Source organism: Armigeres subalbatus, chromosome 2, assembly GCF_024139115.2.
Source record: "Armigeres subalbatus isolate Guangzhou_Male chromosome 2, GZ_Asu_2, whole genome shotgun sequence".
NCBI classification, from domain to species: Eukaryota; Metazoa; Arthropoda; class Insecta; order Diptera; family Culicidae; genus Armigeres; species Armigeres subalbatus.
The window spans coordinates 164,916,619-164,930,343 of record NC_085140.1 but is presented as its reverse complement, the minus strand read 5'-3'; the positions used below and the strand labels follow the sequence as shown (position 1 = coordinate 164,930,343).

The 13,725-nt window shown below is 41.7% G+C and overlaps 1 protein-coding gene across 1 annotated transcript in view; it reads right to left on the bottom strand.

Annotated features, from left to right (window-relative positions):
• Positions 1-13,725, bottom strand: part of LOC134209345 (uncharacterized) — a 63,632-nt gene that overhangs the window by 1,403 nt on the left and 48,504 nt on the right. Inside the window, 1 exon segment of the mRNA XM_062685335.1 lies at positions 248-841. Within this exon segment, the coding sequence (XP_062541319.1) occupies positions 248-841 (594 nt within the window).

Sequence of the window (13,725 nt, the reverse complement as noted above, 5' to 3'; positions counted from 1 at the left end):
ATCTGTTCTTCAATTCCTTTACTTCAATATTCTACTCAGAGCCATCAACAATAGTTGTACTAATTTTATCTGGTTGCTTTCGGTTAGTTCATTGGAAATGTTAATAGCAGCTATGGTCTCAAAGCGAATGTAACTGCTTTTTGATGTATCTGTGCCTTGTTCTGATGCTGGTTCCACATGCTCCACAGTTTCATGCGTTACCTCGACAGATTGCACTGACTCTGGTACAGAAACAGGCTCCTTCAACAGACGTTATAGATTGGTCTTCTTTGATATATATATGTTGCATTAGGAGAAGTCGATTCTTCCTCATGTGTTTCTAGAACTTCTGGAATTTCTGTAGCAAGCACTGTAGCTTCCGCTTGTTCTACTACTTTCTCCACCAGTTTAACAGCTGCAGCTTCGGCAGCTTCGTTGATCTCACTCTCGGCCTCCTGTAGAACTTCTTCTACCACTTCACTAGCTACTCGCTCAATATTCTCACTGGTCGATGCCTCTTCGTTAAGTTGCACAACCTTCTGTACTACGATTCCGTCAACTAACTTTTCGATAGCAGGGTCGTATTCGGGTTGCACTTGTTCTTTATCGTTGGTCGCTTCGGTTACGCTACTAGCTTCATCATTGCCCTGCTCTACTGGACCGGTATGTTCAGTCACCGGTTCTTCAGCTGCGTTTCTCGAGTCTGTCGTTGCAGGGGGTGATTCAGGTTTCGTGACCAGCTGTTGATAATCAACGCTGATTTCCGCCTGAACCGAGTGGTTGAAGCTAGCACTTGCGCTACCATTGGACACTGGTCCCACTGAAACTGGTGCACCGTTCTCTCCATTTGCGATCGGTTGTCCTGGAAAAAAATAGGAATGGGTATCCAACGAAAAAAAAAACTCAACAAATAACACAACAGGACGAAGGAAGTTTTCAAAACGTTAAAAAGTATTAACCTAAAGTGGGAGTATACACAAGCTTTTAATAACAGATTTGTTAATTAATCAACAACGCATACATTGTTAGAAGATTGTTGAAACATTGGGAATTATCTCGAGTAATGAAATTGAGTCACTATATAAAACGTTGTTTAACATGGATAAAATGAAATATACAAAATAATAAAAAGAATGGCATAAATCATATTCATAGGCAGTAGATAACAGTTATAGCAAATCATGAATTCATATTTTTATCGTTCGTTTATTTGGAGGGCTCATTTGCCGTCAAGCGTTATGGAGTCGAAATCATGTTTGTCAATGTTTTACATAATTTTAACATTAATGTTGGTTTTAAGGAATCGAAAGACTCACGATACGGTCACATGAATTCGTACTACAGAGGTTGAGCAAAATGGTTGAGATTGGCAAAATTTTGTCGAAATTTGAATCAGCATAATTTTGCATACAATAAAGCGAATTTGATAAAAAAGGGACTGCGACTTCTCTAGTATTCTGTCCCTAACCATAATTTCAGAGTAGTTTTTGACACCGAAGATGTTCCAGGTTTTCCAAAAGTATGTTGAAATGTATTTTTTTTGCTGCTTGTCATTTTATGTGAGGTTTACTCCCATCATGATTTATGCTTTCCGTAGAAAGTAGAGCTGATATGCCGACCAATTTTGAAAATCCGTTAGGTATACACAGAAATATGGCCATTTCCGTCAAAACGATCCGAGATTGGCCATACACCCTGAATGTCAAATTGACTAGTTAGTCTTACAGTTCTCAAAATATATTTTTAATCTTCTTCTTCTTCTCTGGCTCTACATTCCAACTGGAACTTGGCCTGCTTTCCAACTTAGTGTCCTATCAGCATATCCTTAGTTATTAATTGAAAGCTTCCTACGCCCGCTATTGCATGAGTATGTATCTTGTGTGGCAAGTACAATGGATACACTATGCCAAGGGTATCGAGAAAGTTTCCAACCCGAAAACATCCTAGACCGGACCGAGAATCGAACTCGCTATCTCCATATTGGATTATTTATTCATCGCCTTGAAAAAAAAAATTGACACCTATATATGCATAGTTCCAGGTGGTTCCAAACCCGGCCCTTCTCGAAGGCCCCTGGAACCTGCTATACGGATGCTAGTATCCCAAGTAACAATTTCAAGGCTTCATAGATTAATTTAAGTTTTTTAACGGCTTTATCGCTGCTTTGCTCAATGCCGCGAGATTTGCCTTATTGGAAGACTTTTAGCTATTTTCAAAATCTTAATAAAACGTTCAGTAAAAACCATATAAATATCAAATGTTTTATGAGCTTATTAGGGCCTAATGATTATCTTGAGGACTTAATAAAACCAATTTTAAAACTGTCATAAAGCCAAATATATTGGTCTAAGACTTGTTCTTACGCATAACCTAAATAAAACTTAGTAGTTTTAATTAGGTTTATAATGATATTGTACAAGAACACAATGTTTGTGTTGAACTTCGTGAACTATGGTCAATCGAATGGTTAAAAACAGATGTTTCTGTTCCATGTTCCCCAAATAGTTTAAACCAAGAACACAATCAGTGGCGCCGGGAGTGGGTGGGACAGGTAGGACATGTCCTACGCATGAATTTTTCTTGGTGGGACAGTCAAAGCATTGTCCTACCCATGATTATGGTAAGAACATATGAAGTCATTCGATATTAAGAAATTTTGTGTTAGCAGAAGGATGTCTAAACTTTACTTCTTAGACTATAAACGTTTTACCGAGGTAAAATAGAAGTTGTAGAAATCTGCGAATATATTTTTGATAAAGCACGATTATTAGAAGCCCCCGGAAAAACTTTTCTTCAAACCTTAATAGATCTATTGAAATTTGAGAAACCAGAAACATACCGAAGTCCGCTCTAAATCTGATCCGTAAGGAATTCTGAGCTCCCAAAACAGATTCTTTGGCAATCATGCGATTTTTGGTAGTTGAGTATTTTTCAAAGTTCTGTGACCCCTTACTTCTTTTTGAAGCTTGTAAGGAGATATTCGATAATCGATCATGGAAAAGCAATATTTGTCCTAAAAATCGAGGAAATTTTCTCAAACTATATAAATATTCTGGACGTAAGAACTTTTCAAGTCCTGATTATTTTTATAATTGATTAAATGGCAAACATAACTTTCCCATAGCGAAATGGATTTCATATCAATATGGAACAGTTATGCTTTTAGTGGTAGTATTAAGTATAGTTAGAATGTGCATCGATTTCTCATTACCAGAATTGTTGCCCAATTCGTAGACAAGCTCAGTGGTCTAGTGGCTATCATTTCCGCCTATAAACAGGAGATCATGGGTTCGATCACAGCCTCTACCTTTTCCTATTCTGTATGGCTTAGTTCTTTTTGTGTTTCACGTTTTACCAAAACTATTCCTACCGTTATACCGTTATATACTGTTCCATAACCTCCCGTGGCACCGATGAGAAGACGTAGCCCCTTTCTAAGTATAGATGTCCCAATTAATAATTCTTTTCCCTCCACCATTCACAAGAACGTGGCCAGGACAGACCTCGATTGTGCCTTGCTTCCATCTTAGAGATAGTGATTAGTCATTAAAATCATTATTTTTGTAAACGGATGGAAGTGATGCTACTTCCATACAATAGTCTATCCGAGTAACATTTTTAATTTAATAACGATCTTCAAAACCATAATTTGCTTTCCATGACCTTCATAAAACCAGCATAAAACTAAAATGTTACTGGTCTGCCGTAATCTGAAAAAGTAACGTATGCGCCATTTTACAACATACATGTTTTCCATTTTTCTGTTAAAGAGTACGATGAGTACTACTCGTTAACACCATTTTTGGAAAATGGCGTATACGTCACTTTGCCAGATTACGGCAGTGGAGTAGGTTTGTAATACCTGCGAATTTATATGAATCGCTTAATGTTACCGCTAATACCAGACTGTAGCCCAAATCGGCATTTTCCATTTGTCCTACCCACGACTCGGAACGTGAATGCGCCTCTGAACACAATAAACACATAAATTTTCCCAACTGGGCATTCACATATTTAAAATTTTGTTGTTTATTGATCAAATTCCACTTCTTAAAATGAAATAGATAATAAAAACCAAGCAAACTATATCCTTTTATTTCCTGTAAATTAAAATGGTATAAATGCCACGATTCGATATAAAAAAGCTTTCAATAAGGTTTGACGATGGCTTTCAGGGCTTGACGATCCCTCCCCAGGCTATCTGCGAGTTGTGGCGCCTGCCTAGGATGTGGTGGGGTTTGACAGTGGGCCCTGTTAAACCTCTATAAAAAGCTGCATGTATCCGCAAGTAGGCTCCGCCAAAGCGACCGTGTGCCGCTCAAAGCGCACAAGCCCAAGTCCTGGTGTTAGGTGGGACGCTAAACAGCCCTGACACGACGGCCCTCCGGCGAGACAGGAGGTTTGCGCAGGCCCAAAAAGCCGCCTGGAAAACCAGTAATTACGAACAATGTAAAAGATAATGCGACTCGATATAATCGCGATAAACTGATACGGTTGATCAAAGCGACGATGGATCGGGTGATGTGCGTATTTTGAGTTTCAGGGGCATTCTCGAGTCCCTTCGAAACCCGCAGAGGGTTACGGCAAGGTGATGGTCTTTCGTGTCTGCTATATAACATCGCTTTGGAAGGGGGAATACGAAGAGCAGGGATTAACACGAGTGGTACGATTTCAAAACCAATAATTACGAACAATATAAGAGATAATGCGACTCGATATAATCGGCAAAGACCTAGGCGACGAATAAAGGATCACGATTGGAAGCTTGGAACATGGAACTGCAAGTCGCTAGGTTTCGCAGGTTGCGACAGTATGATCCACGATGAATTACATCCCCGCAACTTCGACGTCGTGGCGCTGCAGGAGATTTGCTGGACAGAACAGAAAGTGTGGAAAAGCGGGCATCGGGCAGCTACCTTCTACCAAAGCTGTGGCACCACCAACGAGGTGGGAACCGGCTTCATAGTGCTGGGTAAGATGCGCCAACGCGTGATTGGGTGGCGTTTTCAATCAACGCAAGGATGCATGTTGAGGATTAAAGGCCGTTTCTTCAACTGTAGCATCATCAACGTGCACTGCCCACACGAAGGGAGACCCGACGATGAGAAAGAAGCGTTCTACGCATAGCTGGAGCAGACATACGATGGATTTTTTCCTGTTCGGGTGTGCCACTGCGACCAATTATTAGATCTATTGTAGCGTTACCCGTATCCTTAGTGTTTAAGTGCATGTCGAATTACTCCAGTGCTATTGAGAAGCAATGCAATATCGGTTTCGATACAGTTGTTGTTTTGTTTTCTCAAGACCACCATGACAAGGTCCCGCTATTTAGACCCTTCATAGAGAGCAATCCCATTCAAGGCGCGCCCCTTATCAATAGGAAATCAATCCTTTCTTGGGAAAACAGAACAGTAATACTGTTTTTGTCCATGCACCGGAGCCCTAGCCACATCCTTGTCTTGTTTCTAGAATATCACCAGTAAAAATCTGAAAACCCGGGATTTAGCTCTGTCTACAAGACCATTTCAAGCTAGAGAATTTGTTCAGTAATAAGAACTACCAAGTGTTCTTCTCACTACAGTTGTTCTCCAGTACATGAAGAGTTACTACGTATATAATCTCCTAAATCGATTTTTCCAGTAGTCAGTTCAGCCTAGGACCGGGTACCGAGGCTTTTTTTAACTAATTGCTTGAAAAGTTGTTTCCGCTGCATACAGTTTAGCCTCAAAGAAGAGGAATTCGAGTCTTTCAACTGTCTGCAAGGCAACATCAATTATGTTTTATTTGTGAGACTGCTGTTGGTAGCGAGGTCTAAATACGATAAATCCTTAATTACCACAACTTATTGCCATAGCTAGAAAAATGGATTAGGTTAGGGCTCTGTTTGGTAGATCTTACACCGCAACACACTACGCCAAAGTGATCTACCGTGTTACGGGATACATACGATGGATGCCCACTGCGGGACGTCAAAATCGTCATCAGTAACATTAACGCGCAGGTAGGAAGGGAGGAAATGTATAGACCGGTCATCGGACCGGATAGTCTGCACACCGTATCGAATGACAACGGCCAACGATGCATAAACTTCGCAGCCTCCCGCGGAATGGTAGCCCGAAGCACCTTCTTTCCCCGCAAAAATATTCACAAGGCCACATGGAGATCACCTAACCAAGAAACGGAAAACCAAATCGACCACGTTCTAATCGACGATAAATTCTTCTCCGACATCACGAACGTCCGCACTTACCGCAGTGCGAATATTGAATCCGACCACTACCTCGTTGCAGTATGCCGCGCGCAAAACTCCTCGACGGTGTACAACACGCGTCGAAGTCGGACGTTGCGGCTTAATATTGGGCGGCTACAAGAAGGCAGACTAGCCCAAGAATACGCGCAGCAGCTGGAAGTGGCACTCCCAACGGAAGAGCAGCAAGGCGCAGCGTCGCTGGAAGATGGCTGGAGAGATATTCGATCCGCCATCGGAAGCACCGCAACCGCTGCACTTGGCACGGTGCCCCCGGATCAGAGAAACGACTGGTATGACGGCGAATGTGAGCAGTTAGTAGAAGAGAAGAATGCAGCACGGGCGAGATTGCTGCAACACCGCACGAGGGCGAACGAGGCACGATATAAACAGGCGCGGAACAGACAAAACTCGATTTTCCGGAGGAAAAAGCGTCAGCAGGAAGATCGAGACCGTGAAGATACGGAGCAACTGTACCGCGCTAATAACACACGAAAGTTTTATGAGAAGTTGAACCGTTCACGTAAGGGCCACGTGCCACAGCCTGATATGTGTAAGGACATAAACGGGAACCTTCTTACGAACGAGCGTGAGGTGATCCAAAGGTGGCAGCAGCACTACGAAGAGCACCTGAATGGCGATGTGGCAGACGAAGATGGCGGTATGGTGATGGACCTAAGGGAACGCGCACAGGACATAATTCTACCGGCTCCGGATCTCCAAGAAATTCAGGAGGAGATTGGCCGACTGAAGAACAACAAAGCCCCTGGGGTTGACCAACTACCAGGAGAGCTATTTAAACACGGCGGTGTGGCACTGGCTAGAGCGCTGCACTGGGTCATTACCAAGATTTGGGAGGAGGAAGTTTTGCCGCAGGAGTGGATGGAAGGTGTCGTGTGTCCCATCTACAAAAAGGGCGATAAGCTAGATTGTAGCAACTACCGCGCAATCACATTGCTGAACGCCGCCTACAAGGTACTCTCCCAAATTTTATGCCGTCGACTAGCACCAATTGCAAGGGAGTTCGTGGGGCAGTACCAGGCGGGTTTTATGGGCGAACGCTCCACCACGGACCAGGTGTTCGCCATTCGCCAAGTACTGCAGAAGTGCCGCGAATACAACGTGCCGCATATGATACAATCGATCGGGACCAGCTATGGCAGCTAATGCACGAACACGGTTTTCCGGATAAACTGACACGGTTGATCAAAGCGACGATGGATCGGGTGATGTGCGTAGTTCGAGTTTCAGGGGCATTCTCGAGTCCCTTCGAAGAGGATTACGGCAAGGTGATGGTCTTTCGTGTTTGCTATTCAACATCGCATTGGAAGGGGTAATACGAAGAGCAGGGATTAACACGAGTGGTACAATTTTCAATAAGTCCATCCAGCTATTTGGCTTCGCCGACGACATAGATATTATGGCACGTAACTTTGAGAAGATGGAGGAAGCCTACATCAGACTGAAGAGGAAAGCTAAGCGGATCGGACTAGTCATCAACACGTCGAAGACAAAGTACATGATAGGAAGAGGTTCAAAAGACGACAATGTGAGCCACCCACCGCGAGTTTGCATAGGTGGTGACGAAATCGAGGTGGTAGAAGAATTTGTGTACTTGGGCTCACTGGTAACTGCCGAAAATGACACCAGCAGAGAAACTCGGAGACGCATAGTGGCTGGAAATCGTACGTACTTTGGACTCCACAAGACGCTCCGATCAAATAGAGTTCGCCGCCGTACCAAACAGACAATCTACAAAACGCTCATTAGACCGGTAGTCCTCTACGGACACGAGACCTGGAAGATGCTCGTGGAGGACCAACGCGCACTCGGTGTTTTCGAAAGGAAAGTGCTGCGTACCATCTATGGTGGGGTGCAGATGGCGGACGGTACGTGGAGGAGGCGAATTAACCACGAGTTGCATCAGCTGTTGGGAGAACCATCCATCGTTCACACCGCGAAAATCGGACGACTGCAGGGCCGGGCACGTAGCCAGAATGTCGGACAGTAACCCGGTGAAAATGGTTCTCGACAACGATCCGACGTGCACAAGAAGGCGAGGTGCGCAGCGGGCAAGGTGGATCGATCAGGTGGAAGATGACTTGCGGACCCTCCGTAGACTGCGTGGTTGGCGACGTGTAGCCAAGGACCAAGCCGAATGGAGAAGACTCTTATATACCGCACAGGCCACTTCGGCCTTAGTCTGAATGAATAAATAATAATAACTGTGGAAATGCTAATTGACCACAAAGTAGAAAAGCATGCCAAGTTCCAGTTGAATATAGAACCATCATGAAGAAGAACTGATCGTAAAGGAATCGATTGCAGCAACTTTCAGCAAAATACTTATTGTATTTGATAGTTCTGCAAATGTTATTTTGGCCGTCAAAATTGCCCACAGTGTAGTAGCAGCCATGCTGAAAAAAAAAATTATATCGGCGTAAATCTTTTGCAAAATCCATTTGCCAGTAGTAATAATCGCTGCATTTCAAGATGATTTTCAAAATTTGAAGCACGAGAAATGTTTCCTTGCAAATCTGTTCTCACCAGAAATTCGAACGCGCAGAAAAATTTGCAAGCACGCGAACGAATTCTGGGCATCCAATTTCCAATAATTGAACATTATTTTCCATCCATGTCCATGATGTTGTTTTTTATTTAATTCTTCCATTTTTACGATTATCCATTTTCTACAAAACAATAACAAATAGCTCCACGGAAAAGAAACTCCCTTTTTGACAGCGGTTTTATGGAACTCTTATGAATAACCTTAAACATGCTTTGAAGACGATCTCAAGAGTGGTCCACTTAGTCATAACATAATCTTGTAGCGGTCATCAAGAGGTTGTCATGTAGATTTTAGTTTTATTGCTAGTCTTGAAAATTTGATCTCCAAAACTGCTAATAGAGTAAGATAAAACTCAAAATGTTACTTGGGATAGACACTATCATCCTTGAAATGTTTATGTAATCACCGTCTCACAAGCCCATGAAGTTAGATTTGTATAATTCCTATTTGTTATCATTGTATGTTCCCGTGGCCAAATCTCTGAGTATTTTCTTTATAGAATCTCGATCGACGGATTATTGGAAAGCACCAGTGAATCACACAATCGACAATGTCCCATGTGGCGACATTATTCAAGATGACTCAGATGATCCAGCGCAGAGCAAGCAGACCGGACACAACTGACATGGTAACGGGCGGGGAGGCGTACCGGGACTGGCTGAAAAAACTGAAATGCGTCATGATGGACGTCAAGACCTACTATAAAGCCGAACACAAAGCTGCTGCCGGAGTAGGTATCTAAAAATGCAGCATTATGATTAGACGTTATTACAGGAGTTCGGAAGAAGAGTATTGAAAAATTCGTCAGAAAGTCCTTCGTTTGGGAGGTTTGTGGAGTTGCTGCAAAACGAGCTGGGTTCAAATGAGTAATGTTGAGTATACACCCACACAGTACAGTAAACTAAGCGATACTGAAAAACGAGCTAGCATTGGAGAATAGTGAGTAGCCTGAGTTTCGGGGCCATTCGCGAGTCCCTTTAAAACACGCAGAGGGTTACTGCAAGGTGATGATCTTCCATGCCTGGTCATCCAAACTGTCCATGCGATCAGAACTTGCGATCTACAGCCATAAAACTAGATTTTTCGTCACTCAAGGATCGAATAGTAATTCAACCATACCCAATACATCATTAAGAAAATCATCAGACATGGTAAGGTGGTTTAGGGATGTTCTGAGCCATCCAAATTGTCCTTGAGTTCAGAACTTGCTGTCTACAGCCACGATGCCAACTTTTTTCGTCACGCAAAGCTCGGATATATAATGAACAATATCCACAACATCTTTCAGGAGATCCACAGACATGATAAGGTAATTTTGTGGTGTCCTGGATGATCCAAACTGTGCTTGCGATTAGAACTTACTAGCTACAGCCAGAATATCCCAAAACTATCAGACGATATCTGTTGATCTTTCAGGAGATGTAATTGACACAACTCAATGAATATCTAAACTTTTAGTAACAATGGAAATTTTTCTGTTGCTGTAGATCCCAAGTCCCAAACACATGGAGAGTGTCATCCCAAAAGTGTCTAACGACATCTGCTGATTTTCCAGGAGATGTAATGGATCCAACTCAATGCATATCGAAACTTTGAGTAACGAAAACAAACTTTTGAGCACCTGTCGATTTCTAGTCCCGAAAACAAGGACAGTTTGGATGATCCAGAATATCCCAGAACTATCTGACGATAACTGTAGACCTTCCAGGTGATGTAATGGACATAACGAAATGCATATAGAAACCTTGAGTAAAAAAGCTATTCGGCAGCTGTAGATCTCAAGTCTCGAGCTCAGAAACAATTGATGACCCAGAATATCCCAAATCCATCTGACGATTTTTGCTGATCTTCCAGGAGATGTGAAGAAGCGAAAAAAGCTATGTAAAAAGCTGCTGTAGATCTCAAGTCCTGAATTCAAGGATTGTTTGGATTATTTTCTATTTCTGAGCTTCACTTTATTCAGGATATTCTAGGTTATCGTAAGGCCTTAATAGCCCATGCCTCATATTTTTCCCTGATAGGGGAGTTAATTTCAAGCAATTTTGCTGAAGACAGTATTCACTTTTATACATCGTGCGATTTTATACAACCATTTTTCTTTTGGGATCATATATGACCCCTTGGGCCTGAAAGGGTTAAAAAAGCACAAAAAATTGGTTTCGATAATACGTACCGCAAAGTAAGCTGCAAATTTCCACTTGAAAATGATTGTGACTTTCTTGAAAATCCACTGGAAAATTGTGCTATGAAATTCAAATTCCAAATCAGAATCCAATTTCCTGCGGTCTTCCAGACGCGCTTTGTGATTTTCCAAACCAGAATCTATTCTGAAGCGGTCTTTCAAATACACTTTGTAGCAAACCACCTTGCCTTGTGATTTTTTTAAACCATCAAATATTTTAATCGTTGCACATAAACCACTTGAATTAAAATCACATTTTGAAATCAGCGTCAGGATCCAAATAATAACCTTGTAGGAGCGATAAAGTGTGTCACCACAAACGGCCGGAGTGAAATGCGATGGCAGCAGCTCTCCATGGGTACGTGTGCACGCCACGGAGATCTGACAAGAAGAGGCCGAGTCATGGCTTGCTGCTCACCGATCAGGGATGATTCAAATATGACGTTCATTACTGTCTCGCTTTTGTATATGCCTATGTACTATCATGTAGTATCACAAAATCTATGACTATGTTCCAGGGCTTTACGACCCCTTTCGCGGCATCTGCGAGTTAGGGGGCCTGCCTAGGACATGATGGGGTTTGGCAGTGGGCTCCGTTAACCCTTTTAGGACGGATGGTCAATTGGTCATATATGCCCATCGTTTTAAATTGGCTGTGTAAAGCCACAGAAGAGAGATAGGTCACCACTTTCTTCAGCAAAACTGTTCACTAGGATGTTGGCTTTGCAGAATAATATCAGGGCTCAAGTTTGACTATATCCTGAAGACCCAGATATCCAAAACCCATTTGAAGATTTCGCTTCTGAGAGCATGCTAATAAATCTGGCATGTTTGAATCCTAAATCACATTTTTTGATAGTTCTTAATACTCAGACAAGTTGAGCCATCCTGAACGTTATGGCTGTGATAAATTTTCAGGAATACGAGATGCTCAAGGTACTCCAAAACGTTCTGAAGTTCAGCCCACGGTATCTACCGGACCAACCAAGGTTTTTGCAACGTACTCATCGTCGGTATACACCCAATCCAGTTTAACAGGCATTTACGCATCATACAAACTACATTTTCTTCAATACGAGATGCTCAAGGTACTCCAAAACGTTCTGGAGTTCAGCCCACGGTATCTACCAGATAAATCAAGGCTTTTGCAATGCCCTCATTGTTGGTATACACTCAATCTGGTTCAATAGGCATCTACACACCATGCAACCAATATTTTATGGAACACAAGATACTCAAGAGATTTCAAAACGTTCTGGAGTTTGTTGTTCGATTGGCAATTATCATCAGAACCTTCAATATCTTCGATTATCAATTTGGAAATGTGGTCTATGGAGGCTATTTTACCTTCCTTCTGGCTACTCCTGTACGAAAGAAGTAAAATTCAGAATTCAAAAGCTCATGATTCGATGCAAAACTACTTCAGCAATCTTCTGTATAGTTTATATAGTTTAGTTTGAACAATTTTGCACTTATTTTCCGCATTGAATACCACCGCCTGAGAAAATAGGATTTCTGGTACCAATATTATTTTAAATGAAATTGTTTAATTGTGACTCATTTTCGTTACAATAATATACATTGCATTATTATTAGAGTTATTTGAACAGTTTTGAAAAAAGCAACTACATAAAAATTGACAAAAACTGCAGAACATATATACAATAACATGTCATTAAAGCTGAACAGAGTTTCAAAAATGAGCTGTAGCTAATAACGTTTCTTATCACACACGATTCATTAGGATGATACTACAATGGGGAAAGCATTAAAACACACTATTTAAATTGAACTTGCATTCGATTAGATTAGAATCTACAAAGGCATTATACGATTATTCGGGAAGTTTCTACGGAGGAATCCACACTACAAAACTAGCCAGTTTAAAACTACACTTGCTTACGTTAATCATAAGTTCCTGAAGTCATATGAGACCTGAACTGCACTTGGGAGTTCAGATTCATTTCAAATCACGTCTGTGTCGACCCTAAACAACTTGACTTTCGACAATCGCAATCGAAAGGACATTTCTAGATATTTTTTCGTAACAAAACCTAACATTTTAAATCCAAAGAGAAAATGATATCAAAGTATTTCATTGTCTAAAAATAAAATAAGCAATGTGTAATAAAATATTTCATGCCTCGTTGAGCATGGCTTAAACGAGACGGTCCCCACGCTGTAGCGCGATTCGGATTGTGTTTTATCTATCAACTAAAATGTCGGTGGATAAAAGGGGAGACGGATAAGCCAGTGTTCGATGAGCGCGTGGGAGGGTAGTCGATCGCAAATGCGGTTCAATCTTGAAATGTCTTTATTTGTCTTCGGTTTCTTCTACTTGCTTTGAATATTCAAATGAAAACAAAACTGAGATCGAATGCATGATTCATCTTACTTGCGCTGTGATCTTTCCAGGCTAAATGGAGCGAAATGCATGGTTGTGGAGGAAAATGTGTATTTGGTTAGTCTTGCCGCAGCGCAATATTTCGAGTCTGGTCAGGTGGGGCAAAATGGATAACGCAGCAAAATATCAAGCATTTTAGGATGATGATTTTTTGCTTCCATGAATTTAATTCTTACTAATTTACTGATAACACGTTATGTCTACTGGTGACTACACTCAATTGCATTAACAAGTCTTACGATATTGTTTCCTTCTTGTTCTTACTAAGTTATCAGTTGGTATTCGGATACCACAAGCAAAGTACACGCTTTAAGGTTAGGGATCTGGCCATACAATTCCCAAGA